At 40.4% G+C, this 13475-nt stretch overlaps 1 protein-coding gene across 2 annotated transcripts in view; it reads left to right on the top strand.

The window, feature by feature from the left end:
* The window catches only part of LOC117526402 (hexokinase-1-like), a 71273-nt gene that overhangs the window by 31827 nt on the left and 25971 nt on the right, over positions 1-13475 (top strand). For both annotated transcript variants that reach the window (XM_034188475.1, XM_034188466.1), the window contains 8 exons: positions 529-721; positions 801-912; positions 7443-7591; positions 10670-10789; positions 10887-10982; positions 11080-11179; positions 11256-11439; positions 12323-12478. In XM_034188475.1, the coding sequence (XP_034044366.1) occupies positions 529-721; positions 801-912; positions 7443-7591; positions 10670-10789; positions 10887-10982; positions 11080-11179; positions 11256-11439; positions 12323-12478 (1110 nt within the window). The remainder of the gene's footprint in view (positions 1-528; positions 722-800; positions 913-7442; positions 7592-10669; positions 10790-10886; positions 10983-11079; positions 11180-11255; positions 11440-12322; positions 12479-13475) is intronic.

The raw sequence follows: 13475 nt of genomic DNA, 5'->3' as shown, positions 1-13475 counted from the left end.
AACAGTAGGTATATATAGCAGCTATACACAAGCACTAGGCATTGTCTTTTAACTTATTTCTCCCCCCATCCCAATATCAAATCACTTCATCCTTTGACCCTTAATCATTCCATTGAGTTTGGTCCAAATCAAAGTGAAACGCTTGAGTTCAGGCATGGATAGACTTGCTGGAATGAAAACAATGCCTCCTCATGGTAAAGTATGGTAACAGGCAAACATGACAAAATTCATATGGAGAGGAGATTATGGACTTAAATTGCTTCTCTCCCAAATTTCTATTTGCTCCCATTAAACACTTTTCTGAAAATGATTACACATGTCCATGTTGACCCTTGACCCAATAGAAATGAGCCCACAGGGTTTCTTGGTAACTTCTGAGGCAAGCAGAGCTTTATCCTCATTCAGATACTCCAGAATTTTTCCCAAAGGTATAAATTCCTGTTTTGGCCTTTGATGTTGATGATATGTAGTAACTTTAACAGCTCTGCAAATCAGTACATTTATTTTTTTTATTTTTATGTTTTAAAGCTATGCCCGTCGTCTTCATAAGACAGTTCGTCGTTTGGTCCCAGACACTGATGTCCGATTCCTCCTCTCAGAGAGTGGCAGTGGAAAGGGTGCCGCCATGGTAACAGCTGTGGCCTACCGACTGGCTGAACAATCACAACAAATTCACCAGATACTGTCAGAGTTTGACCTATCAACTGAACAACTGCTGGAGGTGGGGAAAGAGAGACCTAGACACTGCGGCCTGACTGTGTGTTTTGATAACTGTGTTAACACATTCTGTATTTGTGCAGGTGAAGAAGAGAATGAGGATGGAGATCCAAAATGGGTTGTCGAAGAAAACTCACAACTCATCTTCTGTCAAAATGTTGCCAACCTTTGTCCGAAGTACTCCTGATGGCACAGGTGACTCACATGCACATGCATGAGTTATTCAGTGAGGTGAAGTGACTGTACATGTCATTATTCAGCAGCTAAATACATCTGGTTTATAACATCACACCTTACTGAATGACTTGGACCTCAACCACTCGCAGTTGATTTCTGGAACTTCTACTGTGATCATAGTCATTTGGAGACAGCTGATGTAGGACAGCAGTTTAAGAAACCGTTTAAAATATGACCACCAGAAACAACAGTATCACTAATTTATGGTACATCTGATAAATCAGAAGGAAAATGGTGGAAAAATCCAAAGCATCAACTGCTGTTCTAGATTTGACCTGTCTGCCATGTTGCTAAAAAGGGTTTTAAAAACCTAATACTTAAAGGATTCTGACAGAAACCCAATAAAAATTAAGCAGAGACTGGCAGTTATCACATGGAATCTGTGTGCCAGATTTCAAGTAATTGTAACATACATGAGAAAAATGGAAAAATTGAAACCTCTACATCCAAGAAGGAAAGGGTTTGAACCCCATTAATATTTTAGATCCTGGCAAGATTCCAGTGATGCTAATGAAAGCTTTATCATGGATGACACCAAGATAAAGCTGTATACAAGATTTCAAGGAGATAAATCATGCAACAGTAAAGTGGTAAACCTGTACTGTACCTGCGGTCTTTCATTTCCTCACTATGTTCCTCGCAGTGGAATCTGACAGCTGAAATCTCTGAGACAGCTTTTTGTATCCTTCCCCTAAACCGTGATGTTGAACAGTCTTTGTTTTCAGGTCATTTGAGAGTTGTTTAGAGGCTCCCATGTTGCTACTCATTAGAAGAGATGCAAAGAGGGGAAACATTTTCAAATGGCCAGCTTAAATACGCTTTCTCATGATTGGATTCACTTGTGTAAGGAGGTCAAGGGTCAGTGAGCTTACCAAACCAATTTTGTGTTCCAATAATTAGTGCTAAATGTATTAAAATCAATACAATGACAAGGGTGCCCATATTTATGCACCTGCCTAATTTTGTTTAAATAATTTTTGCACACTTTCTGTAAATACTAGAAACTTCATTTCACTTTTCAAATATCAGTGTGTTCATCTGCTATATGATATATTTAACTGAAATTTCTGATCCAGAAAACCAATGATTTATAAAGGAAAATCATGAAAATTATCAGGGGTGCCCAAACTTTTGCATACAACTGTATGTCTACGAGGTCTGTCAAAAAAGTATCAGACCTTTTTATTTTTTTCAAAAACCATATGGATTTGAATCATGTATGCTTGCATGAGCCAACCTTGAACCTTCATGCGCATGCGTGATTTTTTTCACGCCTGTCGGTTGCATCATTGATTGATTGATTCGCCTGTGAGCAGGCTTTGTGTGAGCACTGGTCCACCCCCCTCATTGGATTTTCATTGCGAGGTGGAACCATTTGGAGCTTTGTTGCATCAAATTCTCAGGAAACTGTGAGAAACAGCCAGGTGGAAACCATTCGGAAGATTCAGACGGCTTTCGGTGACGATAGTATGTCCTGATTGTGTTTGTATGAAAGTGTCCTTGTAAAACAATACTTTATGCTTGAAAGTACCTCAAAATGCATCTAAAACACATCTAATTTTTAAAAATTTCTCAGGCAAGGCCCTACTCCCTGTCTCCCCTCAGGTGCTCCACCTTTAGTAGGTGCTTCACCTCTGTGTTCATCCACCCCAAACCATCCACTCAAATGTTCAGTCAAAAAATTTTTCCACTGGCACATATGTAAATATGTCATTTACCACAGCTGTAAGGTGCTGAAGAAGCTTGAAAATGGACCTTGAAAGTGCTTGAATTTCAATCAATCAATCAATCAATTTTATTTATATAGCGCCAAATCACAACAAACAGTTGCCCCAAGGCGCTTTATATTGTAAGGCAAGGCCATAAAAACCCCAACGGTCAAAACGACCCCCTGTGAGCAAGCACTTGGCGACAGTGGGAAGGAAAAACTCCCTTTTAACAGGAAGAAACCTCCAGCAGAACCAGGCTCAGGGAGGGGCAGTCTTTTGCTGGGACTGGTTGGGGCTGAGGGAGAGAACCAGGAAAAAGACATGCTGTGGAGGGGAGCAGAGATCAATCACTAATGATTAAATGCAGAGTGGTGCATACAGAGCAAAAAGAGAAAGAAACACTCAGTGCATCATGGGAACCCCCAGCAGTCTAAGTCTATAGCAGCATAACTAAGGGATGGTTCAGGGTCACCTGATCCAGCCCTAACTATAAGCTTTAGCAAAAAGGAAAGTTTTAAGCCTAATCTTAAAAGTAGAGAGGGTGTCTGTCTCCCTGATCTGAATTGGGAGCCTCCCATTCTACTCTTACAAACCCTAGGAACTACAAGTAAGCCTGCAGTCTGAGAGCGAAGCGCTCTATTGGGGTGATATAGTACTATGAGGTCCCTAAGATAAGATGGGACCTGATTATTCAAAATCTTATAAGAAGAAGAATTTTAAATTCTATTCTAGAATTAACAGGAAGCCAATGAAAAGAGGCCAATATGGGTGAGATATTCTCTCTCCTTCTAGTCCCCGTTAGTACTCTAGCTGCAGCATTTTGAATTAACTGAAGGCTTTTCAGGGAACTTTTAGGACAACCTGATAATAATGAATTACAATAGTCCAGCCTAGAGGAAATAAATGCATGAATTAGTTTTTCAGCATCACTCTGAGACAAGACCTTTCTAATTTTAGAGATATTGCGTAAATGCAAAAAAGCAGTCCTACATATTTGTTTAATATGCGCATTGAATGACATATCCTGATCAAAAATGACTCCAAGATTTCTCACAGTATTACTAGAGGTCAGGGTAATGCCATCCAGAGTAAGGATCTGGTTAGACACCATGTTTCTAAGATTTGTGGGGCCAAGTACAATAACTTCAGTTTTATCTGAGTTTAAAAGCAGGAAATTAGAGGTCATCCATGTCTTTATGTCTGTAAGACAATCCTGCAGTTTAGCTAATTGGTGTGTGTCCTCTGGCTTCATGGATAGATAAAGCTGGGTATCATCTGCGTAACAATGAAAATTTAAGCAATGCCGTCTAATAATACTGCCTAAGAGAAGCATGTATAAAGTGAATAAAATTGGTCCTAGCACAGAACCTTGTGGAACTCCATAATTAACCTTAGTCTGTGAAGAAGATTCCCCATTTACATGAACAAATTGTAATCTATTAGATAAATATGATTCAAACCACTGCAGCGCAGTGCCTTTAATACCTATGGCATGCTCTAATCTCTGTAATAAAATTATATGGTCAACAGTATCAAAAGCTGCATTGAGGTCTAACAGGACGAGCACAGAGATGAGTCCACTGTCTGAGGCCATAAGAAGATCATTTGTAACCTTCACTAATGCTGTTTCTGTACTATGATGAATTCTAAAACCTGACTGAAACTCTTCAAATAGACCATTCCTCTGCAGATGATCAGTTAGCTGTTTTACAACTACCCTTTCAAGAATTTTTGAGAGAAAAGGAAGGTTGGAGATTGGCCTATAATTAGCTAAGATAGCTGGGTCAAGTGATGGCTTTTTAAGTAATGGATTAATTACTGCCACTTTAAAAGCCTGTGGTACATAGCCAACTAATAAAGATAGATTGATCATATTTAAGATGGAAACATTAAATAATAGTAGGGCTTCCTTGAGCAGCCTGGTAGGAATGGGGTCTAATAGACATGTTGATGGTTTGGATGAAGTAACTAATGAAAATAACTCAGACAGAACAATCGGAGAGAAAGAGTCTAACCAAATACCGGCATCACTGAAAGCAGCCAAAGATAACGATACGTCTTTGGGATGGTTATGAGTAATTTTTTCTCTAATAGTTAAAATTTTATTAGCAAAGAAAGTCATGAAGTCATTACTAGTTAAAGTTAAAGGAATACTCGGCTCAATAGAGCTCTGACTCTTTGTCAGCCTGGCTACAGTGCTGAAAAGAAACCTGGGGTTGTTCTTATTTTCTTCAATTAGTGATGAGTAGTAAGATGTCCTAGCTTTACGGAGGGCTTTTTTATAGAGCAACAGACTCTTTTTCCAGGCTAAGTGAAGATCTTCTAAATTAGTGAGACGCCATTTCCTCTCCAACGTACGGGTTATCTGCTTTAAGGTGCGAGTTTGTGAGTTATACCACAGAGTCAGGCACTTCTGATTTAAAGCTCTGTTTTTCAGAGGAGCTACAGCATCCAAAGTTGTCTTCAATGAGGATGTAAAACTATTGACGAGATACTCTATCTCACTTACAGAGTTTAGGTAGCTACTCTGCACTGTGTTGGTATATGGCATTAGAGAACATAAAGAAGGAATCATATCCTTAAACCTAGTTACAGCGCTTTCTGAAAGACTTCTAGTGTAATGAAACTTATTCCCCACTGCTGGGTAGTCCATCAGAGTAAATGTTATTAAGAAATGATCAGACAGAAGTGAGTTTTCAGGGAATACTGTTAAGTCTTCAATTTCCATACCATAAGTCAGAACAAGATCTAAGATATGATTAAAGTGGTGGGTGGACTCATTTACATTTTGAGCAAAGCCAATTGAGTCTAATAATAGATTAAATGCAGTGTTGAGGCTGTCATTCTCAGCATCTGTGTGGATGTTAAAATCGCCCACTATAATTATCTTATCTGAGCTAAGCACTAAGTCAGACAAAAGGTCTGAAAATTCACAGAGAAACTCACAGTAACGACCAGGTGGACGATAGATAATAACAAATAAAACTGGTTTTTGGGACTTCCAATTTGGATGGACAAGACTAAGAGTCAAGCTTTCAAATGAATTAAAGCTCTGTCTGGGTTTTTGATTAATTAATAAGCTGGAATGGAAGATTACTGCTAATCCTCCACCTCGGCCCGTGCTATGAGCATTCTGGCAGTTAGTGTGACTCGGGGGTGTTGACTCATTTAAACTAACATATTCATCCTGCTGTAACCAGGTTTCTGTAAGGCAGAATAAATCAATATGTTGATCAATTATTATATCATTTACTAACAGGGACTTAGAAGAGAGAGACCTAATGTTTAATAGACCACATTTAACTGTTTTAGTCTGTGGTGCAGTTGAAGGTGCTATATTATTTTTTCTTTTTGAATTTTTATGCTTAAATAGATTTTTGCTGGTTATTGGTGGTCTGGGAGCAGGCACCGTCTCTACGGGGATGGGGTAATGAGGGGATGGCAGGGGGAGAGAAGCTGCAGAGAGGTGTGTAAGACTACAACTCTGCTTCCTAGTCCCAACCCTGGATAGTCACGGTTTGGAGGATTTAAGAAAATTGGCCAGATTTCTAGAAATGAGAGCTGCTCCATCCAAAGTGGGATGGATGCCGTCTCTCCTAACAAGACCAGGTTTTCCCCAGAAGCTTTGCCAATTATTTATGAAGCCCACCTCATTTTTTGGACACCACTCAGACAGCCAGCAATTCAAGGAGAACATGCGGCTAAACATGTCACTCCCGGTCCGATTGGGGAGGGGCCCAGAGAAAACTACAGAGTCTGACATTGTTTTTGCAAAGTTACACACCGATTCAATGTTAATTTTAGTGACCTCCGATTGGCGTAACGGGGTGTCATTGCTGCCGACGTGAATTACAATCTTACCAAATTTACGCTTAGCCTTAGCCAGCAGTTTCAAATTTCCTTCAATGTCGCCTGCTCTGGCCCCCGGAAGACAATTGACTATGGTTGCTGGTGTCGCTAACTTCACATTTCTCAAAACAGAGTCGCCAATAACCAGAGTTTGATCCTCGGCGGGTGTGTCGTCGAGTGGGGAAAAATGGTTAGAAATGTGAACGGGTTGGCGGTGTACACGGGGCTTCTGTTTAGGACTACGCTTCCTCCTCACAGTCACCCAGTCGGCCTGCTTTCCCGGCTGCTCGGGATCTGCCAGAGGGAAACTAACGGCGGCTAATCTACCTTAGTCCGCACCGACTACAGGGGCCTGGCTAGCTGTAGAATTTTCCACGGTGCGGAGCCGAGTCTCCAATTTGCCCAGCCTGGCCTCCAAAGCTACGAATAAGCTACACTTATTACACGTACCATTACTGCTAAAGGAGGCCGAGGAATAACTAAACATTTCACACCCAGAGCAGAAAAGTGCAGGAGAGACAGGAGAAGCCGCCATGCTAAACCGGCTAAGAGCTAGTAGCTGCGCTAAGCTAGCGGATTCCTAAAAACACACAAAGTGAATAATGTGTAAATAATTTAGAGGTGATTCAGCAGAGGGAGTGCTTTAGTTAAGGTACGTGAAGATTACACTGTGAAACAAATCGTTATCTAGTTAACTAGATCAATCTAACTGCGCAGATTAAACAGCTAACAGATACAACAAAACACCGCTGTGCTCCGGAACAGGAAGTGATACAATACCGCAGTGAGAGCCAACCACCAATAACAGATGAATTTATCGTTTGAAAAGGTGCACGCACCCTGTTTTTGGCAAATTCTTACACATGCTTTTGGAACATTGTGCAACACATATTTCATATGAATGTATTTGACATTTATCTGTGTTTTCAGAACATGGAGACTTCCTGGCGCTGGATTTAGGAGGAACCAACTTCAGAGTTCTAATGGTGAAGATTCGTTCAGGAAAGAGGAGATCAGTGGAGATGCACAACAAAATCTACTCCATTCCTCTAGAAGTGATGCAGGGCACAGGAGAGGAGGTACAGACCTGTCACACTTTTGTTCCACTAATGTGCTTTGAGTGAACTGATGCAGGCAGAGGTCATGAGGTTTTATCTGATATGGTACTGTAAAGATTAGGGCAGTTAGGTAAGAACTTGTTTGGGGACAGCAGACAGCACTGAGTGAGTATTCTGTTTTAGAAAACACACCTGTGCACTGACTGAAGCTAATCCTGACTGACCTCCTCACTTTCACTTCCACACAGCCTCATGAGTTTCACAGGATAAAACGTTCATTGTTAAAATTACATTATCAAACTGTGCAGTGAGTGTAGTACCCACATTCACTTCTTTGCTTATTTTGCTTAACCAGTTAGTCTTTAATGTGCCTTGCCTTAAGCCATGGTCGCAAGGCACTAACGAAGGACTCCAAAGCCAAAACAAAACAAGAAATCTGGACTTACGTTGACTTTCGGAGACGGCGTTTAACCGTCGTAGGTTTGAAGACAAACTTGTTGTCAAGACAACCAGTTCTCACAGCTGCAGGTGCTGTGACGAGCGCAGGCGGGCGCTCATTCTGATACCCGCTGTCAAGTCACGTCATCTTGAACGTTTCATTTTGATTTTGTTTAAAGCATCAAGGTTGCCGTTTCGTTCTTTTATGCGCTCTAGACTCGCAGGCTTTTCGCTGATGGGAGAAGTGCCGGCTCATTCGTCCACTTTTTCTCGACAATTTATGACTTTGTGACTTCGTTCAGCGATCGCCGTGTGACCGGGCCCTTAGGAAAAAAACTTGAGAAAGCCTATCTTCTTCAGAACAAAGTGAGCCCAAGCATGTCATTTTATGACTCCCACAATACCAAAATAAATTTTAGAAATCACCAGATATTCTCCAAAGTAAAGCTTAGATTCATTGCTTTTTTAATACCTCATTGGTTCAAAGGCTTTAAAATTTAAAGTTCTTCTCTATAATTCAACAGAAAGGTACCAGAGGATATGATTGATGGGTTGGTGGCCCTAGCAACAGCTGCATTTTTTTCCATTATAAAAAGTGACTGACTGACCAAAATCTGACACCATTCTTGGCTGTTGTTAGACATGTGAGGTGTAGGTCATATATTACAGAAGTCTAAACTGAGCTGTGTCAAGCCTAATTCTGCTTTATAACAGTCACTAATAAATGCTCAGTCACAGAATTTTGGTAAGGTTAGTCCTTACTCGTGTGAAGCACCTTGAGGCAGCTTTATTGTGATTTGGTGCTATATAAATAAAATACACTGAATTAAACTGAATCATTAAATAGCTGCTGTTACACTGGGAAACACTTTTTGTCTCAGCACCCCTTCACTGTACAATGACTCATCATGCACATGACGCTGCACATGACAGAATTTCCTGTAAATGGGAATTCTGTCCTGATGAAGAGAGTTGCGCTCATGAACAGAAGACACAACAAAGAAGGCGGAGCTCATTCCATTACATAGATGGGCACCGCCTCCAGACCAACAGTGTTGTATAGTAATGAAGTAAAAATACTTCACTACTGTACTTAAGTACGTTTTGGGAGACTTTGTACTTTACTTGAGTTTTTTTAATTCAGCTTACTTTCACTTTTACTTCACTACATTTCCGACCTTAATTGCATACTTCTACTCCGATACATTTTCTTTGCGCCATGCCGTTACTCGTTACAAAAAAAAAAAAAACACACACACACACACACGAAAGAAGTCGTGTTTTCAGCCAGAGACACCACTGATTACTAGTGACTGCAACGAAGTCAGGCTGATTTGTCATGAGGCATGTCCGGTAGGATTTTTTGCAGTTGTGCACTTGGGGGGTGTTTGTCAGGAAAATGATTATTTCTCTGCATTGATTACAGACCTGCAGCGGGTCTGTAATCAACTTTTCTGCAGCGCGGCTTTGCTTTGAACCTTGAACTAATCGAAGCAGTGATTCGCAGGTCGAAGCAGTGCTTCGATCAACGATTTGTGGATTTTATTTCACTTTATCCTGATTTTTTTCCCGCTAAAACCCAGAAGAGCATATGTCTGAGTAATATTTAATATTTTTATGTTAAACCAACCTGTTATGGTCTTCTGAAACAGTTGATAGATGTATTTGATAACTTAAAAATGGGACCGATGTGTTAGCACGTCTATGGCGTTTTCAATGTTAAAGTTAGCATCAGCACGTTTGTGTTGATTTTTCTGTATAATTAATGGCTCAGCGTTCGTTGTCGTAAGAGTCAAATTGTCATTTTTTAAATTTATTTTTGTTGATATATTATAGCAATAACAATAATAGTCTACATAATAGACAGTAATAGTCAATAATAATACAATTTTAGAGAAAGAGACAAAAAGAACTTAATGAAACAAAACACAACAGAAAAGATAAAACCATGTAACAATGAAAATAAAGAAATACATATAGAAATAAATAACTGTTTCCTGTGAACACCTAGTGAGTAGCCTATATCTCATTTAGGTTTTGAAACCTTGTTTCTGAAGTGTTTTTGTGTGATGTGCACAATTTTCAGTATTTTGACTAATACTACCAGTCATTTACAAGCCTAGATAAACTTTTATTTAAAAAGTCAGTCTGTTTTTGATTATTAACATTTACTTGTACTTTTACTTTCTATACATGAGTACATTTAGTTGTACATTACTTGTCATACTTAAGTACAATAAATACTAGATACTTTAAGACTTTTACTTGAGTAGAATTTCAATCAGTGACTTGAACTTCTACCAAAGTCATTTTTTTTTAATGGGTATCTGTACTTTTACTTAAGTGTGATTTTCCGGTACTTTATACAACACTGCAGACCAAATACAAAAAAAAAAACAGTTTGAACTGCTCACAGAGTCACTTCACACTGTGTCATATAGCACTTTCCAAAATGAAAGTTGTGAGCTTTTAAAAATCAACACAAGTTCACATGCTTTATTTATAAAGTTCCTGCTAAATGCATATTATAGAATGTAATAATTTTGCAACAGGATGCATCAAATGTAGTCACAAGTATGATTTATTTATCAAGTGAAACAAAAAAGAGCAAAGGGTATGATTTAGTTCCTGATAGCTTTACCATTTTTGTCTCCACCCCAGCTATTTGACCATATTGTGCACTGTATCAGTGACTTCTTGGACTACATGGGGATGAAGAATGTTTGTCTTCCTCTGGGCTTCACCTTCTCCTTCCCCTGCAAACAGACTAACCTGGATGCTGTGAGTGCACGTTGTCCTGCTCTCTAAATGATGTCATCTTACAACAGTTTTATTTGCTATTCGTGCTGTGCAAGTAAAACTGAAACCGTGTGTGCAGGGTATCCTACTGACATGGACTAAAGGCTTCAAGGCAACGGACTGTGAAGGAGAAGATGTTGTGGGCTTGCTGAGGGAGGCTATAAAGAGGAGAGAGGTATTACATGAAAACTGGAAGCACGTTAGTCTGCTTATGTATGAATTTGTGGAAACATAATTTTATTCTATTTCTGTCTATTTGATTTCATCTTTAGGAGTTTGACTTGGATGTAGTTGCCATTGTGAATGATACTGTTGGAACCATGATGACCTGTGCCTATGAAGAACCCACCTGTGAGGTTGGACTAATCGCCGGTAAGCTAACATCACATTTCCTGCTTCTGTTTTCACTCCTGTTTTCGCTGTAAGTCTTCAGTGTGTCTGTTTTTAGGTACCGGCAGCAATGCGTGTTACATGGAGGAGATGAGGAACATTGAGGTGATCGACTGCGATGAGGGACGGATGTGTGTCAACATGGAGTGGGGAGCGTTTGGAGACAACGGGTGTCTTGACGATATGAGGACAGAGTATGACTGTGTTGTGGATGACCTCTCCCTCAATCCAGGAAAACAAAGGTTCTCTCTCTCTCTCTCTCTCTCTCTTCAAGTCAGAAACACCTGTCTGTAATTAGCAGGGTATGCATAGCATGAATGGAGGGAGTCAGTAAGTGGGCTGCAAAATTTTTGTCAGTAACTCCTTAAAAAAAAACTACTAAATATTCAACTCTAAAATTTTGAAATTCTGAAAGATATAGATGAAGACACGTGAATCTCTAATTTTGGGCCATGTCTAACATGCGGGTGGTGTGGTGATCAGTGCAGTTACTTCTAAAATGGAAGGTTCCTGGTTCAAGACCACCCAGGGGCATCCTGTATAAAATGTTTTTCTGAGGGGGCGTGTCCCCGGAGCCCCCTAGAGGACTTTGGGCCTTTGGTGCTCACATTGTTCCGCTTCGCCGCTCAATCTGTCCCATGCCAAAAAAAGTTTCAACCAAAAAAAGTTTTTTTTAACAGTACCCATGTGACCATAACATAAAATTATGAAATAAAGATATCCAGGTCTTGACTGACTGATTGCATGGTGATAAAATGCTGCCATCTAGTGGTGCGTCTGTAGCACTAGTCACTGGTTCTTGGTGGCTACAGGAGGCCAATGTTGCTTGTACATTACAAGAACAAGAAGTTCTGTCAGCTTCTCCCTTTTTCAGTTAGGTTCACCACATCAGATCTAATGTAACTCTGCATGTTGATTTGGTGCAGGTTTTATGCCAGATGCCCTTCCTGATGCAACTCCACATTACATGGAGAACGGACAGGGGTGGTCTTGAACCAGAAACCATCTGCTCTGGAAACAAGTGCACTAATCTCTTGCTTGTACTGTAATCCTTATATATCTGTAATATTTTCAGTGTGTGTGGTTGTTTACGTGTGTATCTGTCTTTGAACTTGTTTGTTACAGATACGAGAAAATGTGCAGTGGCATGTATCTTGGTGAAATTGTACGGAACATCCTGATTGATATGACCAAGAGAGGTTTCTTATTCAGAGGTCAGATTTCTGAAACGCTAAAGACCAGAGGCATCTTTGAAACAAAGTTCCTCTCACATATAGAAAGGTAAGGAATGAGTTACTCATACAGGGACACAGTTTACAAGTATCCTGCTCAGACATGGCTAACGGCTTCAGTGAATAAAAACCTACCACCACTTACCATGGGGAGGTGATGGTCTAGCATTGAGCTTCAGACCAGAGGCTCCTTGGTTCAAAACCCTTGTAGACCTACAGTCATTTTAGTTTCCCTTTGCATGTCTTGGAAGTGGGAGGAAGCCGGAGCATCCAAAGGGAACCCATACAAACATGGGAGAACATGCAAACTTCACACACAAAGGCCCCAGGTGGGAAGCGATCCCATGACCATCTTGTTTCGAGACAACAGCGCTAACCACTAAGCCACCATGCTGCACTTTTCTTATCTATTAGGCCTCTAATATCTGTACATTTATGCTCTTAATATTGCTTATACACAGTTTAATGAAATGCATTCATAAATTGTAGTGTGCGGTGTTGGTGTGTAACCCAGATTTTTACTACTTTATGCGTAGTGTAATAGGGCAGTGCAGTCTCATTTGAACCCTATGTGATATTGCGGGATTTGACCACTTATGGGGACAGCCCCTCCCGTTGCGCAATATATACACAGCATAACTTCACATGGAAAAATCAATCAATCAACTTTTTTTTTATATAGCGCCAGATCACAACAGACAGTTGCCCCAAGGCGCTCTATATTGTAAGGCAAGGCCACACAATAATTATGAAAAACCCCAACGGTCAAAATGACCCCCTGTGAGCAAGCACTTGGCTACAGTGGGAAGGAAAAACTCCCCTTTCACAGGAAGAAACCTCCAGCAGAACCAGGCTCAGGGAGGGGCAGTCTTCTGCTGAGACTGGTTGGGGCTGAGGGAGAGAACCAGGAAAAAGACATGCTGTAGAGGGGGGCAGAGATCGATCACTAATGATTAAATGCAGAGTGATGCATACAAAGCAAAAAGAGAAAGAAACAGTGCATCATGGGAACCCCCCCACAGTCTACGTCTAAAGCAGCATAACCA

This window comes from Thalassophryne amazonica, chromosome 2 (assembly GCF_902500255.1).
Source record: "Thalassophryne amazonica chromosome 2, fThaAma1.1, whole genome shotgun sequence".
Lineage (NCBI taxonomy): Eukaryota > Metazoa > Chordata > Actinopteri > Batrachoidiformes > Batrachoididae > Thalassophryne > Thalassophryne amazonica.
Note: the sequence above shows the minus strand (reverse complement) of the source record. Positions and strands in the feature narration are given on the sequence as shown.